The 25,889-nt window shown below is 40.1% G+C and overlaps 1 protein-coding gene across 5 annotated transcripts in view; it reads right to left on the minus strand.

The window, feature by feature from the left end:
- The window catches only part of ptpn4a (protein tyrosine phosphatase non-receptor type 4a), a 254,199-nt gene that overhangs the window by 68,798 nt on the left and 159,512 nt on the right, over nucleotides 1-25,889 (minus strand). For all 5 annotated transcript variants that reach the window (XM_072258734.1, XM_072258733.1, XM_072258732.1 and 2 more), the window contains 5 exons: nucleotides 24,693-24,813; nucleotides 24,504-24,591; nucleotides 22,025-22,113; nucleotides 10,671-10,734; nucleotides 1,004-1,176 (listed from right to left, as the gene is read on the minus strand). In XM_072258734.1, the coding sequence (XP_072114835.1) occupies nucleotides 1,004-1,176; nucleotides 10,671-10,734; nucleotides 22,025-22,113; nucleotides 24,504-24,591; nucleotides 24,693-24,813 (535 nt within the window). The remainder of the gene's footprint in view (nucleotides 1-1,003; nucleotides 1,177-10,670; nucleotides 10,735-22,024; nucleotides 22,114-24,503; nucleotides 24,592-24,692; nucleotides 24,814-25,889) is intronic.

Raw genomic sequence — 25,889 nt, forward strand, 5'->3', positions numbered from 1 at the left:
ATACACAACCAGAAATTGGCAATTACAATTTAATACTTCTCTACTGTATCACATTCATTATAAAAGCTGAAGTGGTCAACGACTAAAACTTGCTGGATTTGGTTTAATAATGACATGCAATGAATTATTACTTACTGGTCAAACAAACTTACATTCCCTGTATCAGAGCTAGATCGTGGAGAATTCTGAATCAGACTTCAATAATTAACACTAATTTCAAGGGAAATCCAGCAAAGGTTCAAAGTAAATTTATTATCAAAGTACATACATGTCACCATATACAACCCTAAGATTCATTTTCTTGTGGGCATACTCAATAAATACATAATAGAATAAAAACCCATAATAGAATCAATGAAAGACTGCACCAACTGGGCATTCAACTACTGCGTAAAAGACAACAAACTCTGCAATACAAAAAGAAATAATGATAATAAATAAACAAATACTGAGATCATGAGATGAAGAGTCCTTGAAAGTGAGTTGAAGTTGAGTGCAGTTATCCCCTTTGATTCAATATCCTGATAGTTGAGGGGTAATAATTGTTTCTGAATCTGGTGGTGAGAATCCTGACGCTCCCGTACCTTCTTCCTGATGGCAGCAGTGAGAAGAAAGATCAACCTAAGTAGTGGGGGTTCCTGATGATGGATGCTGCTTTGTTGCGACAACATTCCATGCAGATGTGATCAATGCTCTGAAGACTGCAGTGTATATTGAAGTTTGTGGTAAACATGTACTTTTACTTTTGTAGAAAGAAAGCAGAAAGATGAGAATCCTAATGCTAGTGCAATGAACCATCCTGTCTAAATTAAAACCATTGGCCAGTATGAAAATATGTACATTTGAAAAAAAAACTAGGCAAGATCATAACTGACAGATTACAGCACCATTAATACATCATGATATACAAAAGAAAACTAATTTGAAATAAATTCTATTAAGATCTAATTAAAAGCAATTAGTTTCACTGAGGACAATGACACAACGAATCTTTAGGACCTACCAGTATCGGAACTTTGACCCCAACGTAAAATAATGTGCAAAAAAGTTCTTCTGTGGAGGTACTGGTCTTTCCAGTCGGAAAAATGTATGATGCTCCACACAGGCTTTCCACAAATTCTTACAAGCTCGGTAGTTCCCCATATTAAACCCTAGTAATGTTTCTCTTGATTCATGCTGGATGGAGAGAAATTTAAGATAGTCTATTAGTCAAATGTTTCTTTACAATTCCCAGTGTAATTAGAATATCTAAAATCAAAGCAATGTGTTCAATTTTCTTCAAGTCCCACTGGTACAATTTGATCAAATACTATTACTGAGTATATAAATAACCAATTCTACTTTACTTAGTTGTCTTGATCATAAATTAATTGACCATGATTCACAAAGCTCTTTATAAATTTATATTAGTAGAGCCTAAACATGGAATATCCTGGCCTTAATGCTTGACAAAACTAGATGCTGACATAAGCTGATGTACCGATTGAGGACAATGTTAGTTACATTAGTCCCAATGTACAGCGACTGTGTAGTATGCGCCAAGCTCAGGTTAAAATTAACATACAACAGATTAGTAAAACGGTAGAGACAAATGGGCAATATTTCAGGTCTGGGAAAGCGCGACACATTGACTTTTTTTTTTCACCAAAAAACGATGACCAACTTGCTAAGCATTTCTGTAAGTTTCTCTTTGTGTCCGTCTTTTCGAATCTATATTTTCTCCTTCAGTCCAAAGTAATTATTGTTTCGCTCAAAAGCATTGATCAATGTGGCAAACTGACTTCAGTACGGAGTCTCTCAATTGTCAGTAACCAGCAACAATTGTACATCAAATTCTCCTTTAAGTGCAACAATACAAATTGCTTAACATCCAGAACACAAATAGGTCATTTCAAACAAATGCCATACACAGTGGATTCTGGTTAATTGGGCCATCAATTAATCAAGGCACCCACTTAGTTGGGTCAAATCTTAAAGAACCAAGACTAATTGAGAAAATAATTGAGATTATCTTTGTTTTTTTTGGGGACAAGAGACTGCTGCCGAACAGTTTCTAACCTGTGGCAGTCATGTGGACTTGTGTGGCTGTTAGACTGTGCTTAGAGCAAAGTCTTTTCAAATAGCATCATTTGTGTGCTTGTTTGTGCTCGAAAAGCAGTGACTTTTGTGATAATTGGTGATAAATAAGCAGTGAAACAACACAGAACTGTTTTGCTCACTGTGCTTTTAAGCTTGGAGATTCCAGAAATGGCCGGGAGTGAAAATGAAACTATTTCACTACTTCAGCAAGTTGTGAACTACGAAGAATTTGAAGGTATTGACATCTTGAATATTACAATTAAAGTGAAGATTTGGAGCGTGTAATTGTTGAAAGCATTGTTTGAAGGCAGTCCATTATCTGGACGAGGTGCCGGCACTGATTTTGTTTACTTAAACCAGGAGACCATAAGATATTTGAGCAGAATTAGGCTATTTGGCCCATCACGTCAGCTCCACCCTTCCATCATGGCTGATCCAATATTTCTCTCAGTGCCAATCTCCTGCCTTCTCCCTATATCCCTTCATGCACTGACCAATCAAGAATCTATCAACCTCTGCCTTGAGTTAAAAATACACTTGGACTAAGATGTTAACTGTCCTGTGCTATCACCAGTTGATCTGCCACCTGTCTTCAGGAGTTTCGGCCCGCTTATGATCAAGATTCCCTCGAGGTGGTGGGCCAGCAGTGCTAAAGCACCACCTCCCACTGGTGAGCTTAAAAACTTGGCATCTGCCTCTATCAGTCACTTCCATCCAACAGATGGTCTGCTTTTCAGGTGTCTATGCAACTACTGAAGGGTTTGCAAGATATGTATACACTGTCTGACTATCTGCCCCTCTGGACATACTTGGTCCATACCCATGCTGATCCTTTCTCTGCTGCCTCAGCTACAGCCCTGCTGGTTGACTTGATCTCTCTTCTAGTGAAGCCAAGGTCACGCAGCCACTTCTAGAGAGTTAACGCAATAAACCCACGGCAGCCTACTTCGAATGGATAGCATGAGACCTTCCACCCTCTGTCTCTGCACTCTGATCTTAATTCTGCATACTTGGTTAACTTGCGCTCATGGGCTTCATCGATGTTGTCTTCGCAGGGGACTGTGAGTTCACCAATAACCACTTCTCTACTGGTGTCAGACCATACGATTATATCTGGACGCAATGTGGTGAAAGCTATTTGCTCCGGGAAACTGCCTTTCCCGTCCAGGTCTGCCTTGACACACCAATCGTTGGCTGAAGAAAGTATGCTTGATCGTGAGCCTGCGCTGTACACCCTTGACTTGGAGTCTTCTTTCACAAATGATATGCGATGTTTTGTGCAGCATTTAAATATACAGAAGCACTTGGCCTCCACAGCTACCAGTGGCAAAGAATTCCAAAGATTCATCGCTCTCTGGCTAAAAAAATTCCTCCTCATCTCTGTTCTAAAAGGACACCCTTCTATTCTGAGGCTGTGTCCTCTGGTCTTGGACTCTACCACCACAGAAAACATCCTCTCCACATCCACTCTATCTAGGCCTTTCACCATCCGATACGTTTTAATGAGGTCATGCTTCATTCTTCTGAATTCTAGTAAATACAGGCCCAGAACCAAACACACTTCATATGACAAGACATTCAATCCTGGAATCATTTTTGTGAGCCTCCTTTGAATCTGTTCCAGTTTGAGCACATCCTTTCCAAGATGAGGAGCCCAAAACTGCTCATAATACTCCAAGTGAGGCCTCACCAGTGCTTTATAAAGTCTCAACATTACATCCTTGCTTTTATATTCTAGTCTTCTTGAAATTAATGCTAAAATCACATTTGCCTTCCTCACCACAGACTCAACCTGCAAATTAACCTTTAGAGAATCCTGCACAAGGATTTCCAAGCCCCTCTGCGCCTCAGTTTTTTATATTTTCTCCATTTAGAAAATAGTCAACTCTTTCATTTCTTCTACTAAAATGCATGACAATACACTTCTTAACACTGTATTCGATCTGCCACTTCTTTGCCCATTCTCCTAATCCAAGTCTCCTGTAGCCTCTTTACTTCCTCAAAACTACCTGCTCCTCCACTTATCTTCAAATTGCCTGTAAATTTTGCAACACTATCAATTCCAAATAGGTACAAAAAAAAAAAAAAAAACGGTCCCAACACACACTCCTGTGGAACACCACTAGTCACTGGCAGCCAACCAGAAAAGGTTCCCTTTCTTCCCACTCTTTGCCTCCTGTCAATCAGCCACTACTTTATCCAAGCTAGAATCTTCTCTGTCATACCATGGGCTCGTAGCTTGTTAAGCAGCCTCATCTGTAACATCTTGTCAAAGGCCTTCTGAAAATCCAACTATACATCAACTGATTCTCTTTTCTCTATCCTGCTTGTTATTTCTTCAAAGAATTCCAACAGATTTGTCAGGTAAGATTTTCCCTTGAGGAAACCATGTTGACTACGGTCTATTTCATCATGTGTCTCCAAGTATCCTGACACCTCATCCCTAATAATCGACTCCAACATCTTCACAGCAACTGAGATCAAACTAACTGGCCTACAGTTTCCTTTCTTCTGCCTCTCTCCCTTCTTGATGAGTGGAGTGACAGTTGCAATTTTCCAGTCTTCCGGAACCATTCCATAATCTATTGATTATTGAAAGATCATTACTAATGCCTCTACAATCTCATCAACCACTTCTTTCAGAACCCTGGGGTGTACACCATCTGGTCCAAGTGACTTATCTACCTTCAGCCATTTCAGTTTTCCAAGAAGTTTCTCTCTAGTAATGGTAACTTCACACACTTCATGACATCTGACATCACAATACTGCTAGTGTCTTCCACAGTAAAAACTGATGACCTAGCGGAGGAAAGCCACAGCAGCGGATCCCTGGCACTGAGTCTAGCTGTGTGGCTCAGAAGAGAAGGTGAGAGAAGAGATGAGCTGTAGTGATAAGGGATAAGGGAAAAGAAAGGACGTTCTGTGGACAACAGATGGTATGCTGCCCCCTGGTGCCAAGGTCAGGGACATCTCAGATTGAGTCCACAGAATGCTTAAGTGGGAGGGTGAGCAGCCAAAGGCCTTGGTCTACATCAGTACCAATGACATGGGTAGGGGGTGTGATGAGGTCCTGCATAGTGAGTTCAGGGAGTTGGGTGCTAAGTAAAAGGACTGGACCTCCAGGGTTGTGATCTCAGGATTGCTATCTGTGACACGAACTTGTGAGGCCAGAAGTAGATATCAGCACATATTAGTCCCAACTAGAGACGATGCAATACTAGAACTATTAGGGAATGAGACAGGCCAGATGACAGAAGTTTGTGAAGGGGAATACTTTGCAACATAATGCATCATAGTGATCATAACACAATTAGTTTCAAGGTAATTATGGAAAAGGATAAGTCTAACCTTCGGGTTGAGATTTTAAATTGGAGAAAGGCCAATTTTGATAGCATCAGAAAGGATCTAGCAGATGTAGATTGGGACAGGTTGTTTTCTGGCAGAGGTGTACTTGGTAAGTGGAAGGCCTTTAAAAGTGAAATTTTCAGAGTACAGAGTTTATATGTTCCTGTCAAAATAAAAGGCAAGGATAGTAGGTTTAGCGAAATGAATTTTCTGCATCTGTATTTACTCGGAAGATGGACACAGAGTATATAGATTGAGACAATGCAGCAGAGAAGTCGTAAACTCTATATAGATTACTGAGGAGGAGGTGTTTGCTGTCTTAGGCCAAATAGGGTGGATAAATCCCCAGGGTCTGACAAGGTGTTTCCTCAGACCCTGTGGGAGGTTGGTGCAGAAATTACATTTGCCTAGCAGAGACATTTAAAACATCCTTTGCCATGGGTGAGGTGCCAGAGGATTGGAGGATAGATAATGGTGCTCCATGTTTAAGAAAGGCTCCAAGGATAAGGCAGGAAATTATAGGTTGATGAGCTTGACATCAGTAGGGATAGTCAACACGGTTTTGCACGAGGCAGGTCATGTCACACAAGCTTAGCAGGTGGTTTACAAGATGCCATATATAATGTCGTTTTAGAAAAGGAGCATTTGGATCAAATACACTGAAGGAAGAGCACTAAGCCAATAGGTATTGTGGCAATAAAAATATAGATCAACTGATACCCATTGCAAAAAGCCAACAGAACAATGAATGAGGTGTCATATTATCAATCTGTTGGCCTTGTCGTGCCCACCTACACATGATATTCTAAAACAAACAAAAAGACTGAAGAAATACTTCACAAAACTAAATTCCATTTCAAACATTAAAAATAATAGAAATTCAGGAATCAAAAATGGTGCTTTGAACTGCAGAGCAATTCATACAGCAGTGGAGAAAGAGGCTGCGAGTAACTAAAAACAGGTTGCCATTAGTTTGTTTTCAGGTATGACCAGCTGGGTGGAAGCTGATATAATAAATTTAATGTCTCAAAGAGAGTGCCAGAAATTCTTGATGCTTAGGCCTTTTGCTGGCTATCTTACTCCCATAATGTTGAATTTGCTTCATTCTCGGATAGAGTCATAGAAAACCACAGCACAGAAACAGCCTGTCTAATCCATGCCAAACCAGTAATCTGCCTACCCCCATCAACCCGCAGCAGGACGTTAGCCCTCCATGCCCCTCCCATCCATGTACCAATCCAAATTTCTCTTCAAGCTGAAATCAAACCCAATCCACCACTTGATCTGGCACTCATTCACACTCACCACCCTGAGTCAAGAATTTTCTCCTCACGTTACCCTTTAACATTTCACCTTTCACCCAAAGAAAAAAAAGTAAAGTATAAAGTAAAGTAACCCATGATCTCTAGTTATACTTTCACCGAACCTCAGTGGAAAAAGCCTGCTTGCATTTACCTCATCTATATCCCTCAATCTTCTATGTTCTAGGGAATAAATTCTTAACCTATTCAATATTTCCCTATTACTCAGGTCCTCAAGTCCCAGCAACATCCTTGTAAATTTTCTCTGCAATCTTTCAGTCTTACTTGCAACTTTCCTGCAGGTTGTGATGCTGTAAGTGGTTGAGATATGTATATATTTTCATACAATTTCCTGTCTGAACACCTCATATTCTCCAAGTATTCAAAAGCAGCAAATGTCAAAAATTGCAGGGTTAAAATTCTAAGTTGTTAGACAAGTCCGAGAACATAGAAAAGTAGAGCATAGTATGGACCCTTTGACCCACAATGTTGTTCGAACATTTTAACCTACTCCCTGAACAGTCTAACCCTTGCCATCTACATAGCACATAACCCTCTTTTTCTTACATCCATACACCTATCCAAGAGTCTCGGAAATGTTCCTAATATACCATCCCAGCAGTGCATTCCAAACACCTGCCACTCTCTGTGAAAATAACCTACCTGATATCTCCCTCCACTTTTCTCCATTCACTTTAAAAGAATGTCCGTTGGTATTAGCCACTGCCATACTGGAAGTAAGATGCTGGCTGTCCACTCTATCCTTGATTGTCCTTGCTTAACTTATGCCTCTCTACAAACTGATCTGTATTCTCCCCAGGGATAATCAACTAACAGAACAATTGCTTTCATTTCATTTAAATACCATATTTATCACAAAGATGGCACACCAGCTCTTGTAATTTCTTTGAAGCTTAAGCAGTTTCAGCCTTAAACTTCTACAGACAGATACACTATTGAAATTATACTGACTGGTTGCATTCTGGCCTGGTACAGCAATCCTAATGCACAGGAACGCAAAAGACTGCAGAGAATAGTGGACACAGGGCAGTCCATCATAGGCACAACTTTCCCCACCACTGAAATCATCCATAAGAGGTACTGCTCCAAGGCAGCATCTATCATCAAGGATAGCCACCATCTAGGTCAAGCCCTTTTCTCATTGTTACCACCATGCAGAAGGTAGAGAACCCTTGTGTCCTACATCACCATGTTCAGAAACAGCTACTTTCCTATATATTCTTGAACTGACCAGCAGAACCTTAATCCTACCTCAGCAAAAGAACACAATGGACCACAGTTTAGTCTCTGACTATAATTGGTTGCACTGTCTTGTTTCTACTGGTCTTTTTTTCCCTTCACTGCCTGATATGATTTATGTTCTATGCTGTCAAAGCACAGGTCTGTGATTAAGTTTTTCTTTGCACCTGTACTTCTCTATACTTGTGCATACGGCAATAAATGTGATTTGATAACCTTCAGCCAGGAGACAAAAATAATTGGAAAAATGGTGTTTACTGTTATGATTAAATTAAGAGATTTTTTTTTTTAAAAAAAACAGACTTAGTAATTTATCCATTTGAAAGATCTCTCAAATCAACTGTTATCAATGGTCTATATTCTTCTTCCATGATGTGAATGTTTGTACCATTCCCCTTCTTTTATCAACAGGGACATAAAATACACTGGTGCAATTCCTTATCTCTTCAAACAATTCTAAAACATCCAAAAGATTCCACATCAGCTTTATCTTAATTGTGGATGCAATTAGATAGATGCAAGCGTTCCAGCAGACTACAACTTCTTCCAATTGTTATGTCTTTTTTTTAAAACTCAATTTTTTCAAGCAACCTCTCTGGATTCTCAATTTCCTGTTTAATTCCACCACTGCCTGCTCTGCAGTTCACATCTGCAATGTCAATGGGATATACGATCAATGACCACTTTATTAGGTACAGGAGCGGAAGCCAGTGTCATCTTCTGATGCTGTAAGCCCATCCACTTCAAGGTTCGAAGTGTTGTGCATTCAGAGGTGCTCTTCTGCACACCGCTGCTACAATGTGTGGTTATCTGAGTTACTGTCGCCTTCCTGTCAGCTTGAATCAGTCTGGACATTCTCCTCTGACTGCTCTCATTAACAATGTATTTTTGTCCACAGAACTACTGCACACAGGATGGTTATTGCTTTTTGCACCATTCTCTGTAAACTCTAGAGACCGTTGTATGAGAAAATCTCAGTAAATCAGCAGCTTCTACAATACTCAAAACACCCGGTCTGGCACCAAAAATGATTCCCCGATCAATCACTTGCCCCCCTATTCTGATATTTGGTCTGAACAACTGAACTTCTTAACCATGTATGCATGATTTTTTGCATTGAGTTGCTGCCACATAATAGGTTGATTAGAGATTTCCATTAACAATCAGGTGTACAGGTGTAGCTAATAAAATGGCCACAAAGTGTAGATTCTAAAGCTATTGTCAAGGTAGGTTTGTTAGGTTTAAACAAGTACATATTTCAGTTTAACAACCCTGGTCAGGTTGTCAAAACTCCTTGAGTGAACCAATACCATTAGGGTGTGGCGGAAAGAATGATCCAACAATTAAATATTCTATTATACAAAGCTGCATGAAGTACTGTGTACTTTTTGTTGGCAATTTAATGAACGTTTCCTCAATAACCTCAACCAATTCCAATTTTGGCTGGTGTAGTTATTTGCACTGCAGCAGTGTAAATAATCGAATGATTAAACATCAGTCATCCACTGAGACAGCATAAGTCAATGCTTGATTTTCAAAGTATCTAAAGTTATATGATCACAAACTAGGTGCTCTACTTGTATAACTTGATCAAAATATACAAGTAGCGCACCTAGTTTGTGATCGTATAACTTTTTTTCTGTTTCTATATGCAGCAACCCGAGATTCTCTGCATATACAAGTGAATGAATATTACAAGTCAGTAAACATTCAACCCAGGTTGTGCTCATTTAGAAAACTGTCTCTAGTAGATCGTAGTTTGCATCTGGAAATTGATGTGAGGTGGCAAACAATGCCATAAGAATGATCCCATGTGGAAAGATCTTTATTACTCAAACACCTTTAGCACACTGGGTTTGTATACGCTAGCAGAGCAAACTAAGAGTTGATTCTAGTCTTACAAAAAAAAAATCAAGAGCTAATATGAGTGCAAACTTAAAAACCTTAATTAGATAGGTTGAATTGGTTATGATGTCTGGGAAGTATGTGGACATTTGGTGGGCAGGTGGTGGTGCTGGTTAGCAAAAGGGGAAGATGACAGAGACTGAGTGGGGCCAAATATCACGCATATCAATAATGCAGAAGAAATAAAGTTCGATGTTAGCTAGTTCTTTTCATAGAAGTAAAAATCATCCACTGTAATGAACACTTACCCTGCATATTCTCAAATGTGAGATGCACCAGTTCCTGACTGGGATGCAGTTTCCATCACAGAAGAGATATAGAAATCAAATGTCATAACCAAAATGATATACTAAACTAGTTTGGTTCATTTGAAAGGATTAGAATGGAGTTTTCCAGATTGTTTTTTCTCTCCATTGAGTGCTTCTCACTTCTGCTGTTACACTACATGGTACATGACACACAAGGCATTGTAGCTGTTCAGTACATGGATCAGCCAGTTATTCCTTGCCTACTGTTTGGTGCATGTACTTATGATAGTGCGCAGATTTTCCCAGTGTTTATATAGGTAATGGATGTCCAATGTGCATTGTAATTCATCAAAAGTTGTTCTAAACCAGTGTGAAATGTAAAGGAACATACAAGTGGAGACAAAGTAGTTTCATATTTAATGGGACATAAAACATCTAATATTGAAATCTACTTCTGGAATTCTAGCTCAACACGATCTCAAATTAAAACCAAGTACAAGGTTCAAAGTTCAAAGTAGAAAAGGTCACTTACCAGTTCTCTTCTAAGTTGAATGAAAAACTGTTTGCATTTGAATGATATTTTTACAATCTTCAACCTGTGTAAAAGAAAACTGTTAGTAGCAGCAATTTCAAATCTATTACCGAAGCATCAGCAATTAAAAAGTTAAAAAGAAAATCTCATTCACAGCACGTTTCAAACAGCTTCCTCATGATACTTGAAATGATTTTTTCAGCCAGATAACTTTAGAAGTGTGGCCACTCACTCCAGTATAGGAAATACAGCAAACAGCTCTTATTGACCTTCAGTTCACTTTCATTTTCAAATACATAGGGAAGCACTGCTGTTCTTTGAATACTGCAGAGGATATCATCTGACCAATGACATTTTTACCATTTCAGCATCCTAGTATTGCATATAGTATAAGCCCAGTTACACGTTGGAGTTCATCACCTCCTAGCTTAAGAGGTGAGAATGTTAGCAAATTTGCTAACCTGTTGGAATAACTTTGTTTTGGAAAGGTTTCTGAATCAACCTTGCATAGTAATTCGGGTTCAGATAACTAAAGGGGAAAATCAATGAAGCTGAAAACTTGGGTCATAGAGTCATAGACCACTACAGCACAGAAACAGGCCCTTCAATCCATCAAGTCTGTGCCAAACTATTATGCCTAGTCCCATCAACTCGCACCTGCACCATAACCCTCTGTACCCCTACCATCCATATACTTATCCAAACTTCCTTTAAATGTTGAAATCAATCTAGCATCTGTCACTTCTGCGGGCAGCCCATTCCCCATTCTCACCGCCCTCTGCGTGAAGGAGCTTCCCCTCAGGGTCCCCTTAAACATTTCACTTTTCACCCTTAACCCATGACCTCTAGTTGAAGTCTCACCCAACCTTGGAGGAAAAAGTCTGCTTGCTTCAACCCTTTCTATACCCTTCATAATTTTGTATACCTCTGTCAAATCTCCCCTCATTCTCCTACGCTCCAGAGAACAAAGTCCTAACCTATTCAACCTTTCCCTGTATCTCAGACCCTCAAGTCCTGGCAGTATCCTCGTAAATTTTCTCTGTACTCTTTCAATCTTATTGATAGCTTTCCTGTAGGTAGGTGACTAGCGCTGCATACAATACTCCAAACTTGGCCTTACCAACATCTTATACAACTTCAACATAACATCCCAATTTGTGTACTCAGTACTTAAATATATTAAGACCAATATGCCAATGACTCTATCTACCCATGATGCAACCTTCAAGGAATTATGGATCTGTATTCCCAGATTCCTCTGTTCTACTGCACTCTTCAGTGCTCTACCATTCACTATTCTGTTAAATCCTATCTGGGTTTTTTCTCCCAAAGTGCAACACTGCATTAATTTCCAAGTGACAGTTTTCAGCTCATTTTTCCCATTTGATGCAGATCCTGCAGCATTACAATCATCAAAATGGTCTGGTTGAATATCTAAGTAAAAGTACACATATAACTCGGCTCAATTACATGCAATGATGACTACTTTTTTTCATCTTTAAAATAGTAAAATAGGATAAAAATGCTAAAGAAAAAAACTAAAATCTCTTTTTTGTTTAAAAACAATTAGCTCTACCTCAGATAAGGGACAGGTCTGAGTTCTTCCCATTTTATCACTTGAATTCAGAGGTAAGTTTCACACAGCACAACTACCTGCTAAGAAGCTGACAAGCCTCAGGTAGTGCACTAAAGATCTGTTGTAACAATTTAAATTTTAGAGACGACGAGCAGCAACATGTAATGGGTAATTATATATGAATTGGAGTCTGTGTATGAAGATCCAAAAATGAAAACTTGGTTAAATGTTGCACTTTAGCACACCACAGTCAACAATACATATTTTTAAAAAAAATCAACAAAGTAAGTGTCTGGCTCGAAAGGGTTGGATGGAATGAAAATTGCAATTTAACTCATCTTTATTTGCATTTACTGGTTGGAAATCAAAGTCTGACACTTATTGCAATTCAAAGTAAATTAATACTTCAATAATGAAGAGTTTAAACTTGCTGTCTGGGTAAATAAACGCAAGTTGGTGCAAAGACTGAAGAACAACTACAACCATTTTTATATCAGAACATTTGTAATACAAAACAACCCTTAGGCTTATTATTTCTGTAGTTGTTGACAAACCCAATACCACATTCTGGCACCTGACCCTGTCCTGTCTTGGTTTTTCATGTACTTATCTAATTACATTGAATATAGAACAGTACATCACAGGAACGGGCCCTTCGGCCCACAATGTTGTGCTGAACCAATTAAATTAGTAATCAAATGGCTAACTAATCTCTCCAGCCTATATAATGTCCATCTCCTTCCATTTTCCTTACACTCATGTGAATCTAAACAGCTCTTTAAAGTCTCTACTATATCTGCCTCTATCACTACCCCAGGCAGCACATTCCAAGCACCCACAACTCTGTGCTAAAAAACATGCCCTCACATCTCCTTTGAAATTACTCCCTCTCATTTTAGATGTATGCCCTCTGGTATTAGACATTACAATCCTGGGAAAAAGATACTTTCCGTCTACCCTATCTAGCTTCTCATAATCTTATAAACCTCTATCAGACGCAAACACGAGGAATTCTGCAGATCGACGACTGCATTGGCACTGCTTCCTGCACGCATGCTGAGTTCGTTGACTTTATTAACTATGCCTCCAACTTTCACCCTGCCCTCAAGTTTACCTGGTCCATTTCCGACACCTCCCTCCTCTTTCTAGATCTTTCTGTCTCTATCTCTGGAGACAGCTTATCCACCGATGTCTACTGTAAGCCTACTGACTCTCACAGCTATCCGGACTATTCCTCTTCTCACCCTGTCTCTTGCAAAAGTGCCATCTCCTTCTCATAATTCCTCCGTCTCTGCCACATCTGCTCTCAGGATGAGGCTTTTCATTCCAGGACGAGGGAAATGTCCTCCTTTTTTAACGAAGGGGGCTTCCCTTCCTCCGCTATCAACTCTGCTCTCAAACGCATCTCCCCCATTTCACGCACATCTGCTCTCACTCCATCCTCCTGCCACCCCACCAGGAATAGGGTTCCCCTGGTCCTCACCTACCACCCCACCAGCCTCCAGGTCCAACATATTATTCTCTGTAACTTCCACCACCTCCAACGGGATCCCACCACTAAGCACATCTTTCCCTCCCCCCCCCCCCCGCTTTCCGCAGGGATCGCTCCCTACGCAACTCCCTTGTCCATTCGTTCCCCTGCCCCCCCCCCCCCAACTGATCTCCCTCCTGGCACTTATCCTTGTAAGCGGAACAAGTGCTACACATGCCCTTACACTTCCGCCCTTACACTTCCTCCCTTACCACCATTCAGGGCCCCAGACAGTCCTTCCAGGTGAGGCGACACTTTACCTGTGAGTCGGCTCGGGTGAAATACTGCGTCTGGTGCTCCCAATGTGGCCTTCTATATATTGGCGAGACCCAACCCAGACTGGGAGACCGTTTTGCTGAACACCTATGCTGTGTCCGTCAGAGAAAGCAGGATCTCCCAGTGGCCACACATTTTAATTCCACATCCCATTCCCATTCTGACATGTCTATCCACAGCCTCCTCTACTGTAAAGATGAAGCCACACTCAGGTTGGAGAAACAACACCTTATATTCCATCTGGGTAACCTCCAACCTGATGGCATGAACATTGACTTCTCTAACTTCCACTAATGCCCCACCTCCCCGTCGTACCCCATCCGTTATTTATATACACACATTCTTTCTCTCTCTCTCTCTCTCCTTATTCTCCCTCTGACTATACCCCTTGCCCATCCTCTGGGTTTCCCCCTCCTCCCCCTTTTCCTTCTCCCCGGGCCTCCTATCCCATGATCCTTTCATATCCCTTTTGCCAATCACCTGTCCAGCTCTTGGCTCCATCCCTCCCCCTCCTGTCTTCTCCTATCATTTCAGATCTTCCCCTCCCCCTTTCAAACCTCTTTACTAGCTCTTCCTTCAGTTAGTCCTGATGAAGGGTCTCAGCCTGAAACGTCAAACGTACCTCTGCCTAGAGATGATGCCTGGCCTGCTGCGTTCACCAGCAACTTTGAGGTGTGTTGCTTAACCTCTATCAGATCTTCCTTCAGCATCCAACGCTCCAGAAAAAAAAGCGACAAAAGCTTATCCAGCCTCTAACAATAGCACATGCTTTCTAATCCAGGCAGCACCTTGGTGAACCTCTTTTGTACCCTCTCCAAAGCCTCAACATCCTTCCTATAACGGGCATCTGGAACTGTATGCAATTCTCCAGACACAGTCTAGCTAGAGTTTTATAAAGCTGCATTTTATATATATATTTTTTTAAAATGTGATGACACCTGTGTCACTATTTCAGTCTGAGAATTTACTCATTTCCACTCTGAAGTTTCTATCAATTAATTTATATTTATGCTACCTGGATTTTAAAACCCTGTGATAACATCAATAGAACCTTTCTATTTACTTGCCCTCAGCCCCTCAAATTTTATACACTTCAATTATGTCTCCAGTTCCAAATCAAATACAGTTGGCCCTCCTTATCCGCAAGGGATTGGTTCCGGGACTCCTTGCAGATACCAAAAAATGCAGATGCTCAAGTCCTTTATTCAACCTATCTAGATACTGTGGACCTTAGGACCCAGCAGAACCCTGGACCTTACTTAACCTGTCTCAGTGCGGTGGATATTAGGACCCGGTGGCGGAGCTCTGAATCCACAGTATTTCTGTTCATGAAAATAATCATGATCATGATTGAAAATAAAGTGGAAATAATAAAGCGATCAGAAAGAGGTGAAACTCCATCGGTCATTGGAAAAGCGTTACGCTACTGTCAGTCAACGATTGGAACAATTTTAAAGGATAAAGTGAGAAAGGCCCTGCCCCGATGAAAGCTACAATTATTACTAAGCAACGCAGTGGTTTAATTATTGGGTTTTGGGGTTTTTGATCCTCCACATTAACCTGGCATGGATACAGAGTGCGCTTGGAGCAATCTGTCACTAGATCAAACTCAGGAACTTCTGCTCCCGAACCCGGCGCTGAAACATACGTTTCTTAAGTGTTCTATATGCATAGAAAGGTAAAGTATATGCTATACACTAAGACAAACGTTTGACTAACTGACGCTAAATAATACCAGATGTACCTGTTCCGACTTACTTAGTACGAGACCTTCCGGTTTTTTTTCGATCCCGATCCACGATAACCTACGCACATCCTCCTGTATACTTTAAATCATCTCTAGATTACTTATAATACCTAATACAATGTAAATTCTATGTAAAATAATTGTTATACTGCATTGTTTAGGGAATAATGACAAGAAAAAAAGTCTGTACATGCTTGAACAACAAGTGCTGGAAGAGCACTTCCGGGTTTTCTCGATTTGCGGTTGGTTGATTCACGCATGCGGAACTCGCGGATAAGGAGGGCCAACTGTAGTCCCAATCTTTCACCTGTTATCAAAATATTTTGGGTCTTGGTAACAGATTCAAAAACTCCTCTGCATCTGCTCCAGTGCAATCACATTGTCCTGTATTGGTTAGCAGACAGGAAGCAAAGAGTGGGAATAAACGGGACCTTTTCAGAATGGCAGGCAGTGACTAGTGGGGTACCGCAAGGCTCAGTGCTGGGACCCCAGTTGTTTACAATATATATTAATGACTTGGATGAGGGAATTAAATGCAGCATCTCCAAGTTTGCTGATGACACGAAGCTGGGCGGCAGTGTTAACTGTGAGGAGGATGCTAAGAGGATGCAGGGTGACTTGGATAGGTTGGGTGAGTGGGCAAATTCATGGCAGATGCAATTTAATGTGGATAAATGTGAAGTTATCCACTTTGGTGGCAAAAATAGGAAAACAGATTATTATCTGAATGGTGGCAGATTAGGAAAAGGGGAGGTGGAACGAGACCTGGGTGTCATTATACACCAGTCATTGAAAGTGGGCATGCAGGTACAGCAGGCGGTGAAAAAGGCAAATGGTATGCTGGCATTTATAGCGAGAGGATTCGAGTACAGGAGCAGGGAGGTACTACTGCAGTTGTACAAGGCCTTGGTGAGACCACACCTGGAGTATTGTGTGCAGTTTTGGTCCCCTAATCTGAGGAAAGACATCCTTGCCATAGAGGGAGTACAAAGAAGGTTCACCAGATTGATTCCTGGGATGGCAGGACTTTCATATGAAGAAAGACTGGATGAACTGGGCTTGTAGTCGTTGGAATTTAGAAGATTGAGGGGGGATCTGATTGAAACGTATAAAATCCTAAAAGGATTGGACAGGCTAGATGCAGGAAGATTGTTCCCGATGTTGGGGAAATCCAGAACGAGGGGTCACAGTTTGAGGATAAAGGGGAAGCCTTTTAGGGCCGAGATTAGGAAAAACTTCTTCACACAGAGAGTGGTGAATCTGTGGAATTCTCTGCCACAGGAAACAGTTGAGGCCAGTTCATTGGCTATATTTAAGAGGGAGTTAGATATGGCCCTTGTGGCTACGGGGATCAGGGGGTATGGAGGGAAGGCTGGTGCAGGGTTCTGAGTTAGATGATCAGCCATGATCATAATAAATGGTGGTGCAGGCTCGAAGGGCCGAATGGCCTACTCCTGCACCTATTTTCTATGTTTCTATGTATACAAGAATTAAGTTGTAATCTGACCAGTGTTGTAGAGTTCTAGGATAACTTTTCTACCCTTTTAACTCTACACCTGATCTAATGATGAAAAGTACCCGATATTCTTTTTAACCATCTTATCAACCTGTCTCACTGTCAATGATCTGTGAACATAGACTGAACAGTGCCTGTTAAGACAATAAAATAATGAATTACAAATACTTCCATAGAACATAGAAGAGTATAGGTGGTGGTACAGGCAGAGATCTGTTATGCCACAGTCTTAATGCTGTGAATTGCCAATTTCCATTTTCCTAAAGTTAAAAAACAACTATATTTTGGTATCTAACTGGTCTAGCTAATATCTATTGAATATTTTGAGATTAGTCAGTCCACTTAGCCACTGTTCAGCACAAGCCTCTATACAGCTCTGAGTGCTTAACCACGGCACACACTTTACACTTCTTTGAACAGGCCCGTGCTTTGCACGGTCGTAATTCTGTTTAAATACTTCTGCTTAATTTATGCATTGATCTTTCTGTATACTTGACTTTATTTTAAAAATACTGTTTGAATTTTAAAAGCAGCAAGTGACTAACAGATGCTTATTTTCGCAAACAACAGGAATTCTGCAGATGCTGGAAATTCAAGCAACACACATCAAAGTTGCCGGTGAATGCAGCAGGCCAGGCAGCATCTCTAGGAAGAGGTGCAGTCGACGTTTCAGGCCGAGACCCTTCGTCAGGACTGATGCTTATTTTCATCTTTTCTTCTCTTCACCTCTTCTCAGCCTACTTCTAATGCTTATTCTTCAGTGCCAAAACTATTTCCAATCACGGTTCATTGCCAAAGCCAGCTACTTATTTTGTTTCTGAACCTTCTGTTGGAATTCTCATTAACTTGAGAAAAATCCACATCCTGATCCACTGAATAGCCCTCATTTAAAACTTAATTATTGCTCAAAAAAATTAGTCTCTATCAATCAATATAAACATTCTTAGCTGTAAGCAGACAATGCTGAATTCTAATCAATGCTGGAATCTTACAAAAGGTACAAGAAACTGGTTTCAGGAATGGATAAATACATTCATAACAAAATTTAAACATTCTAAGATACAGGGCGACGTCGGGTATGAATGTCCAGCTCATGGACATGTCCACATACGAGCGAGCTCCCATATTATTATATTTAAGTCTAACATGCACATGCTCATTCTTACCAACTAGCTTTCTCTCTCTCTACTTTAAGTAATTATCCTTCCTTATCAGTTATGTTTTTGATGCTATTCATTACAACACTATGGAGATATGGTTATATATCTCAAGCATGGAGAGGATGTTTCCTATAGCAGCGGAGTCCAGGACCAGAGGGCACAGCCTCAGAATAGGGGGACATCCTATTAGAACAGAGATGAGGAGGAATTTCTTTAGCCTAAGGTTGATGAATCTGTGGAATTCACTGCCACGAGCAGCTGTTGAGGCCAAGTCATGGAGTATATTTAAGCAGAGGCTGAAAGGTTCTTGATTAGTAAGGGCATCTAAGGCAGAATGTGGGTTTAGAGAGAGATATTAAGTCAGCCATGATGGAATGCCAGAGTGGGCTTGATGGGCCAAATGGTCAAATTTTGCTCTTATGATTTTACTTATTTTCTGACTTTACGGACAAATCAACTTAGAAACACCTGTAAAAGCTGAACCATTCATTATCCAGGAATGGTCTCTTCTCCTTTCCATCTCTACCATCATGAACCCAAACTACTTCCAGCAAAACATTTTACAAAGTTATGACTACTACCAACACTCAAGGTTCTTCAGATAGAAATTTTAATATCAGAAGTTGGTCTTGCCTGACAGTGGGCCCTATCACATGCCAAACACATCCAATCATGTGATTGGATGCCTACCACATCCAATCCTAACTTTTTTGCTCATCTATATTAATCTCATTTGCACACACCAAGATCATATACACCTTGTGTATTTAATTGGCAAAATGCTCCTTAAACACAGTGACTATATTCAATTCCTCCATCTGCCTTCGAACCGTTGAACAACACAGATACTGACCCCTCATCTTTAACCTGTGCTCTTGTATTTGATACCCCTAACAGGGGAAAAAAATTGACCACCTACCAATCCATGCTTTACATACTTCTATCTCGCACAATCACATCTCTGTGATAATGTGGCAACCAGAACTGCACACAATACTTCAAAGTGCAGTCTGAACTGTGCTCAGGAAGAATTTAAATTAACTTCACATCTTAAATGAATAACTTGCCATGCAAAGACATAAGCAGCTATTACACTTACATAAACCAGGAGTTCCCAACCCTTTTTACTCCATGGACCAATACCATCAATCAAAGGGTCCGTGGACCTCAGGCTGGGAACTCTTGATATAAACAGTTTCTTAAATTAAGATAGTTTTATCCTGTTGATTTTTTATTTTTTCTTCCACTTAGGGCAATAATTTAAGACTGATTTTCTTAGTACCGGGCAATAAACAAAATTAGTATTCAGGCACAGCAAGTAAATTGAATACTGGTCATTACCGCAAGGGAGTGTAATATAGACATAGAAAAGATTGGCTTTGTCTCAAAGACTTCCAGGAATAGCAAGAGTATTGCATACAGTTGCACCCTCCTTCGATACGGTTCTATCTAAAAACATAGAAACATAGAAAACCTACAGCACAACACAAGCCCTTCGGTCCATAAAGTTGTGCTGAACATGTCCCTACCTTAGAAATTACTACGCTTACCTAAAGCCCTCTATTTTTCTAAGTTCCATGTACCTATCCAAAAGTCTCTTAAAAGACCCTATTGTATCCGCCTCCACCACTGTTGCCGGCAGCCCATTCCACGCACTCACCACTCTCTGAGTAAAAAAAAAACTTACCCCTGACATCTCCTCTGTACTTACTCCCCAGCACCTTAAACCTGTGTCCTCTTGTGACAACCATTTCAGCCCTGGGAAAAAGCCTCTGACTATCCACGTGATCAATGCCTCTCATCATCTTGTACACCTCTATCAGGTCACCTCTCACCCTCCGTCACTCCAAGGAGAAAAGGCCAAGTTCACTCAACCTATTCTCATAAGGCACGCTTCCCAATCCCAACTATTTGTGTTAGAAGAACGAAATTAGTCCACAAAATTAAGTCTTGCCAAAATGAAATGAATTTACCAAGAATATTTAAGACTGGACTTATACTCCTTGCAGTTTAGAATAAATACTGATCTGAATGAAATATACAACTCTGAAGTGACTTGATAGGGTTGATGTTCAGATCTTTCCTTTAGAGGAGTCCTGGATGAGAGGACATTATATTAGGATAAACAGCAGCTGAATGAGATTGGAATGAGGACAAATTTTCTCATTTCTCCTAAGACAATGGTAGCCTCGGCAGATAAAGCTTTGAGAACACTGAGGTGTTGGGGCTAAGGAGGAAAATGAACAAGCAGAACAAATGCCACACTTGCCGCTACACCTCCTCTCTCACTACCATTCAGGGCCTCAAACGATCCTTCCAGATGAGGTGACACTTCACCTGTGAGTCTGTTGGGGTCATTCATTGTATCTGATGCTCCCGGTGTGGCCTCCTGTGAGATCTGATCTAGGTTAGGGGACCGCTTCGCCAAGCACCTATGCTCCGTCCGCCACAAAAAGCAGGATCTCCTGGTGGCCACCCATTCCAATTCCGCTTCCCATTCCCATTCCCACATTTCAGTCCATGGCCTCCTCTACTGCCATGAGGCCACATTCAGGTAGAAGGTGCAACACCTTATATTCCATCTGGGTAGCCTCCTACCTGATGGCATGAACGTCGATTTCCTGAACTTCCTGTAACTGCCCGTCCCCCTCCCACCACCATCATTCCCCATTCCTTTTCCCCCTCTCTCACCTCCCTCTGATGCTCCTCCCCCTTCCCTTTCGTCCATGGTCTTCTATCCTACATCAAACACCCCCTCCTCCAGCCCTTTATCTTTCACCAATCAACTTCCCAACTCTTTGCTTCACCCACTCCCCCTCTCCCAGTTTCACCTATCACCTGCCACCTTGTACTACTTCATCCCCTCCCCCACCTTCTCCCCTTCCTTTCCTGTCCTGAAGAAGGGTCTCAACCCAAAACGTCAACTGTTTATTCTTTTCCTTTGATGCTGCCTGGCCTGCTGAGTTCCTGTGTATATTGCTTTGGATTTTGAACATCTACAGATTTTCCAATGTTTGTGAACCATTACTTCTCGCCAAGTTTGAAGTACTATGATTCACTACTCCTCATCCTTGCATTATTTATGATATTCTTCCTACAGAGCTATCAATATGTAGAATGACAAACAGATACGAGAAACAAAAGCTATGGAAGTATAAAATGTACAATAGAGAAGACACTATTCTCATCCAAAATGTTATGCTGGCACAAAGCCAATGTATATCTTACTACAATTATATTTATTACATCTTGGGACTGAATCTCAAATGTTTCAAATACTTAAAAAATATTTTTTGTGATAAATGACAATATCAAATTTTGGACCGATTCATTTTGGAATTTTTGCAAAATTTTCACGAGTTTATAAGGAAAATCATTTCAAAAACAGGAATTAACTTTAATACACAACTCCTTTAAAGCAGAAATAATACCATAAGGTGCTTAAGACAGGGAAAAAGGAGTCAGCCTAAAGAGGAACGATTTAAAAATTTGGTCAAAAGGCTATTTTTATTAATTCTAAAAGAAGAGTAGGCAGAGACTGTACTTACCATGGAAAGTAGTTAATTCGTACCCTGCTCTTGTAAATAACAATTCCACTTGACAGCACACCAATCATAATTTCTGTGTTACTTTGATCCTAAAAAGAAGATAATTTCGTATCAAACTTTGGGTCTCCAATTGGCATCTAAGGCGAAAGGCATAAAGCTACAGAACCAGTCTTCCAGGACTTTACCTCTATGTGAAATATCCTCAATTCCCAGACTTAGAAAAGTCATGAAATTATCAAAATATACTAAAATCCAAATCAAAATTTGAAATGCAACATCCTTCTGATATGAGCCAAATATTAAAATTGCTTATTAGAACATTGCAGCCATCTGAACTTCCACTATTTTCTTAAGGATTAGATTAATAATGTAAAAGAAGCATTAGGCAGCATTTTGGGGAACCTCAGCTGTATGGAACACTGAAGTCAGGGCAAGTAGAAAAGTGAAAGTCTGCCAATGACTAATTTGCAGCCTTTGAGGCTTAAGATTACAATGTCTCTAAATAATCCTCTTGCACAGAGCATCAAATTTTCCATTTTTATATTTGTTTGGTCCAAAATGTGGCAAAGTGCTATGAATATCAAAATTAAGTAAATTTAGTCCGTTGCTATATGTGTATCTGACTACTAAAATTGTTGCTCTAAACCCTTCCCCTATCAATTTACGCTTGCAGAAGCAAGGGCACCAACCATGATTCTTGTAACATAAACCCAAGTACAAGAGATCCAATATCACAAGAGCAACCCCAGATGGGGTTCCATCAGGATGGAATCTCAGTCACTCACATCAGGCATGGAAAGAGGGATTCATTCATGGGATCATATTCATCTCTGAAGAGCCATATTACATTATAAAGCTTATAGCTTCAAATGACTGATGAAAACAAAACAGGATTAAACGTCAACAACAGGAATTCTGCAGATGCTGGAAATTCAAGCAACACACATCAAAGTTGCTGGTGAACGCAGCAGGCCAAGCAGCATCTGTAGGAAGAGGTGCAGTCGACGTTTCAGGCCGAGACCCTTCGTCAGGACTAACTGAAGGAAGAGTGACGTTTCAGGCCGAGACCCTTCGTCAGGACTAACTGAAGGAAGAGAACTGAACTAACTCTTCCTTCAGTTAGTCCTGACGAAGGGTCTCGGCCTGAAACGTCGACTGCACCTCTTCCTACAGATGTTGCGAGGATTAAACGTCAGGTGCTTGATAGCAATAGACATCTCATTCAGTCTGTCACTCCATCTTGTTCACACATGATTTCACATTACACATTCATGCATTCCTCATTGAAATTGAACCACTAATGCAATAAGCATGTCTGACAGTTCGGTAAAAATACACCCGCCAACCAATGGCTTTACTAAGTTACAACTCTGAGTGCCAAGCATGAAACTCATATCTAACTACTCATACAAAAGGTTAAAGATATCTGGTGCATTCTCATTATCAGTACCTCTTTAAAATACAGATTAAAATCTACAATTAATCATTGCTAAATTCACTCTGCAATGACTAGCCTGCTGAGGATTTCCAGCATTTTTTGATTTTATTTTAGATTTCCAACATCTGCAGTTTAAAATGTTTTTGCACCATACAATGCAGATTTGTGGTGAGGAAGAATCCAAAATATAGTTAATTTAACTTCTGATTATTCAGTAAAAAATGTGTAATAGATATAATGCTGGGCACCATCATAGAGCACACAGTTAACTTTCATGATTTTGTCAACAAAGGAGAAATAGGACTTTGAGTCAGTCCCACTGTTAGTCAAGATATTGGCTGATCTTGTACCTCAGGGCCATTTTCCTGTTCCATCACTACGTCCCTTGAAATAAAAAAAAAGCAAGCTTTGCCTTGAATATACTCAATGGCATCTTGGATGGCACATTCCAGCATCATCCCTCATCATGGTTATGAATCACCGTCATTCAATTTTGAAACTGACTCATTTATAGATACATTAGCTGTGCAGAAACAACAACCTTAAATTCATAATTCAAGATCACCTCTCAGGTCCTTGTGTTCTGCTTCCTTGGAATTAAGTTGGATTATATAATGTTCCATATTGGACAGTGCATGCAAACATTTTCTAACAGAATTATGCAACATTTTCTCAGGCTACACTTGCACTTGATTAACACTGGCCGATCCAACAAATTAATTACATGGGAATTTGCTGACTGCAGTAAGCAAATACAATACCAGATGAAAATGTATTGCACTAGGCCTAGGCGATTAGCAAATGTGATCGTGATGTCACCCCTTCCCAAATCTCAAGTTTTGTGTGATCTGAAATTAGAAGTATAAAAATCCTTCAAAGAAATGTATGATTTCACTAAGTATACACCTTTATTGAGCTTGCAAAGTTTAGAAGCGATGCAGAACATAAATTTAATGATCAATTAACACTACTTTGTAGAAACAATGAAGAGCTTCAATTAGCGACATCTAAAGCAACATGAAGTAAAAGATTTAAACTTACCCTTGCAAAGTGCAATTCAACTCCATATAGTTCTAAACTACGGGCTGTGTTTAAATAATTAAATTCAGATTCTGCTGGAGACAGTCCTCTGTTTATAAGGAAAAAATAATTTATACAGAGAAATAAAACACAGAAATATTTTAATCACAACAAAAATTCCAACATAGAATGCACACTGGACCAACTCACTTATGCTGCTGATGTAATTTTGCTATCTCTTTTTCAAAGTCTTGAGGCTGGTTAGCAATAAAAGAATAATCAGCGAGGTAACCGGGCAAGTGCTCGGAATTGTTGTAGTCTCCTAGTTCCGCTTTGAAAGAAAATTAATTGTTATAGTTAGAAACCAAAAAACACCTTGCTTTGAAATAAAAATACATTTAGATAATGCTCCTTCTCTTTAATTCCTTATTTCTTTTCATAGACACTGGACATTCACATCTTTTGATCATTGAAATTTAGGTTACTTTTTACAGGAGACTAGAATAACTAATTTTTACCCTCATCACTCATGCTAGACGCTTTCTAATAAGGAAGGAACAGGAATGCAGATTACTTCTGCTAATGACAGACCATTCCACTGCATCATTCCAATACCAACTTCTTTTAGACTTTTTGACATGTTTAACTGATCTTTTTGCAAATCCTGTGACTAATGAAGACAATTCAATTTTTCAGTAAGTCTTAAAGCCTGTACAGTTGAATAATTCAAGATTTAAGATCATTTAATGTCATTTCCTGTACATCAGTGTAAAGAATGAAATAATTGTTACTCCAGATCTGATGCAGCACTAAAACAACACAAAAGATAAAGAACACAATAAACATAATCGTAAATAAATTCACAAGATAGCTTATATACGTAGACTGCTTGCAGTTTCCACTGCTGTGCCGCTGATGTAAAAGGGGGGGGGGGGGGGTGAGTGGAGTGAGTTCTCCTGAAGTCAATCACCATCTCCCTCGTCTTGCTGACATTGAGAAAGAGGTTACTTGCCTGGCACCAGGCTTCGAGTTTTTCACCCTGTCTCTGTAGGGCATCATTATTGATGAGCCCTGCCAATCCCATTTTGAAAAATCAGTTCCTGTTTATGTGTTAATCTAGCTAAACAAAATAAGGAAATTACTTAGTTATTTCTCATTTTTATATTTTTTCTCATTTCCTTTGGAAACAAGCAGCCATCTGTACTCAGGGCAGGACCAGTTCAACAAAATTGGTGTACCCATTTTCTCATGAGAATCAGGGTGAGCTAACCAATTACAGGAATTGGGTGGGAGGAGTCAGGGGATGGCAGTGGAGAGCAGGTTCCTGTTGTTTTATATATATTTATATATATATATATATATACACACACACATATATATATATATATATATATATATATATATATA

The sequence above is a fragment of the Mobula birostris genome, chromosome 5, assembly GCF_030028105.1.
Source record: "Mobula birostris isolate sMobBir1 chromosome 5, sMobBir1.hap1, whole genome shotgun sequence".
Classification (NCBI taxonomy): domain Eukaryota; kingdom Metazoa; phylum Chordata; class Chondrichthyes; order Myliobatiformes; family Myliobatidae; genus Mobula; species Mobula birostris.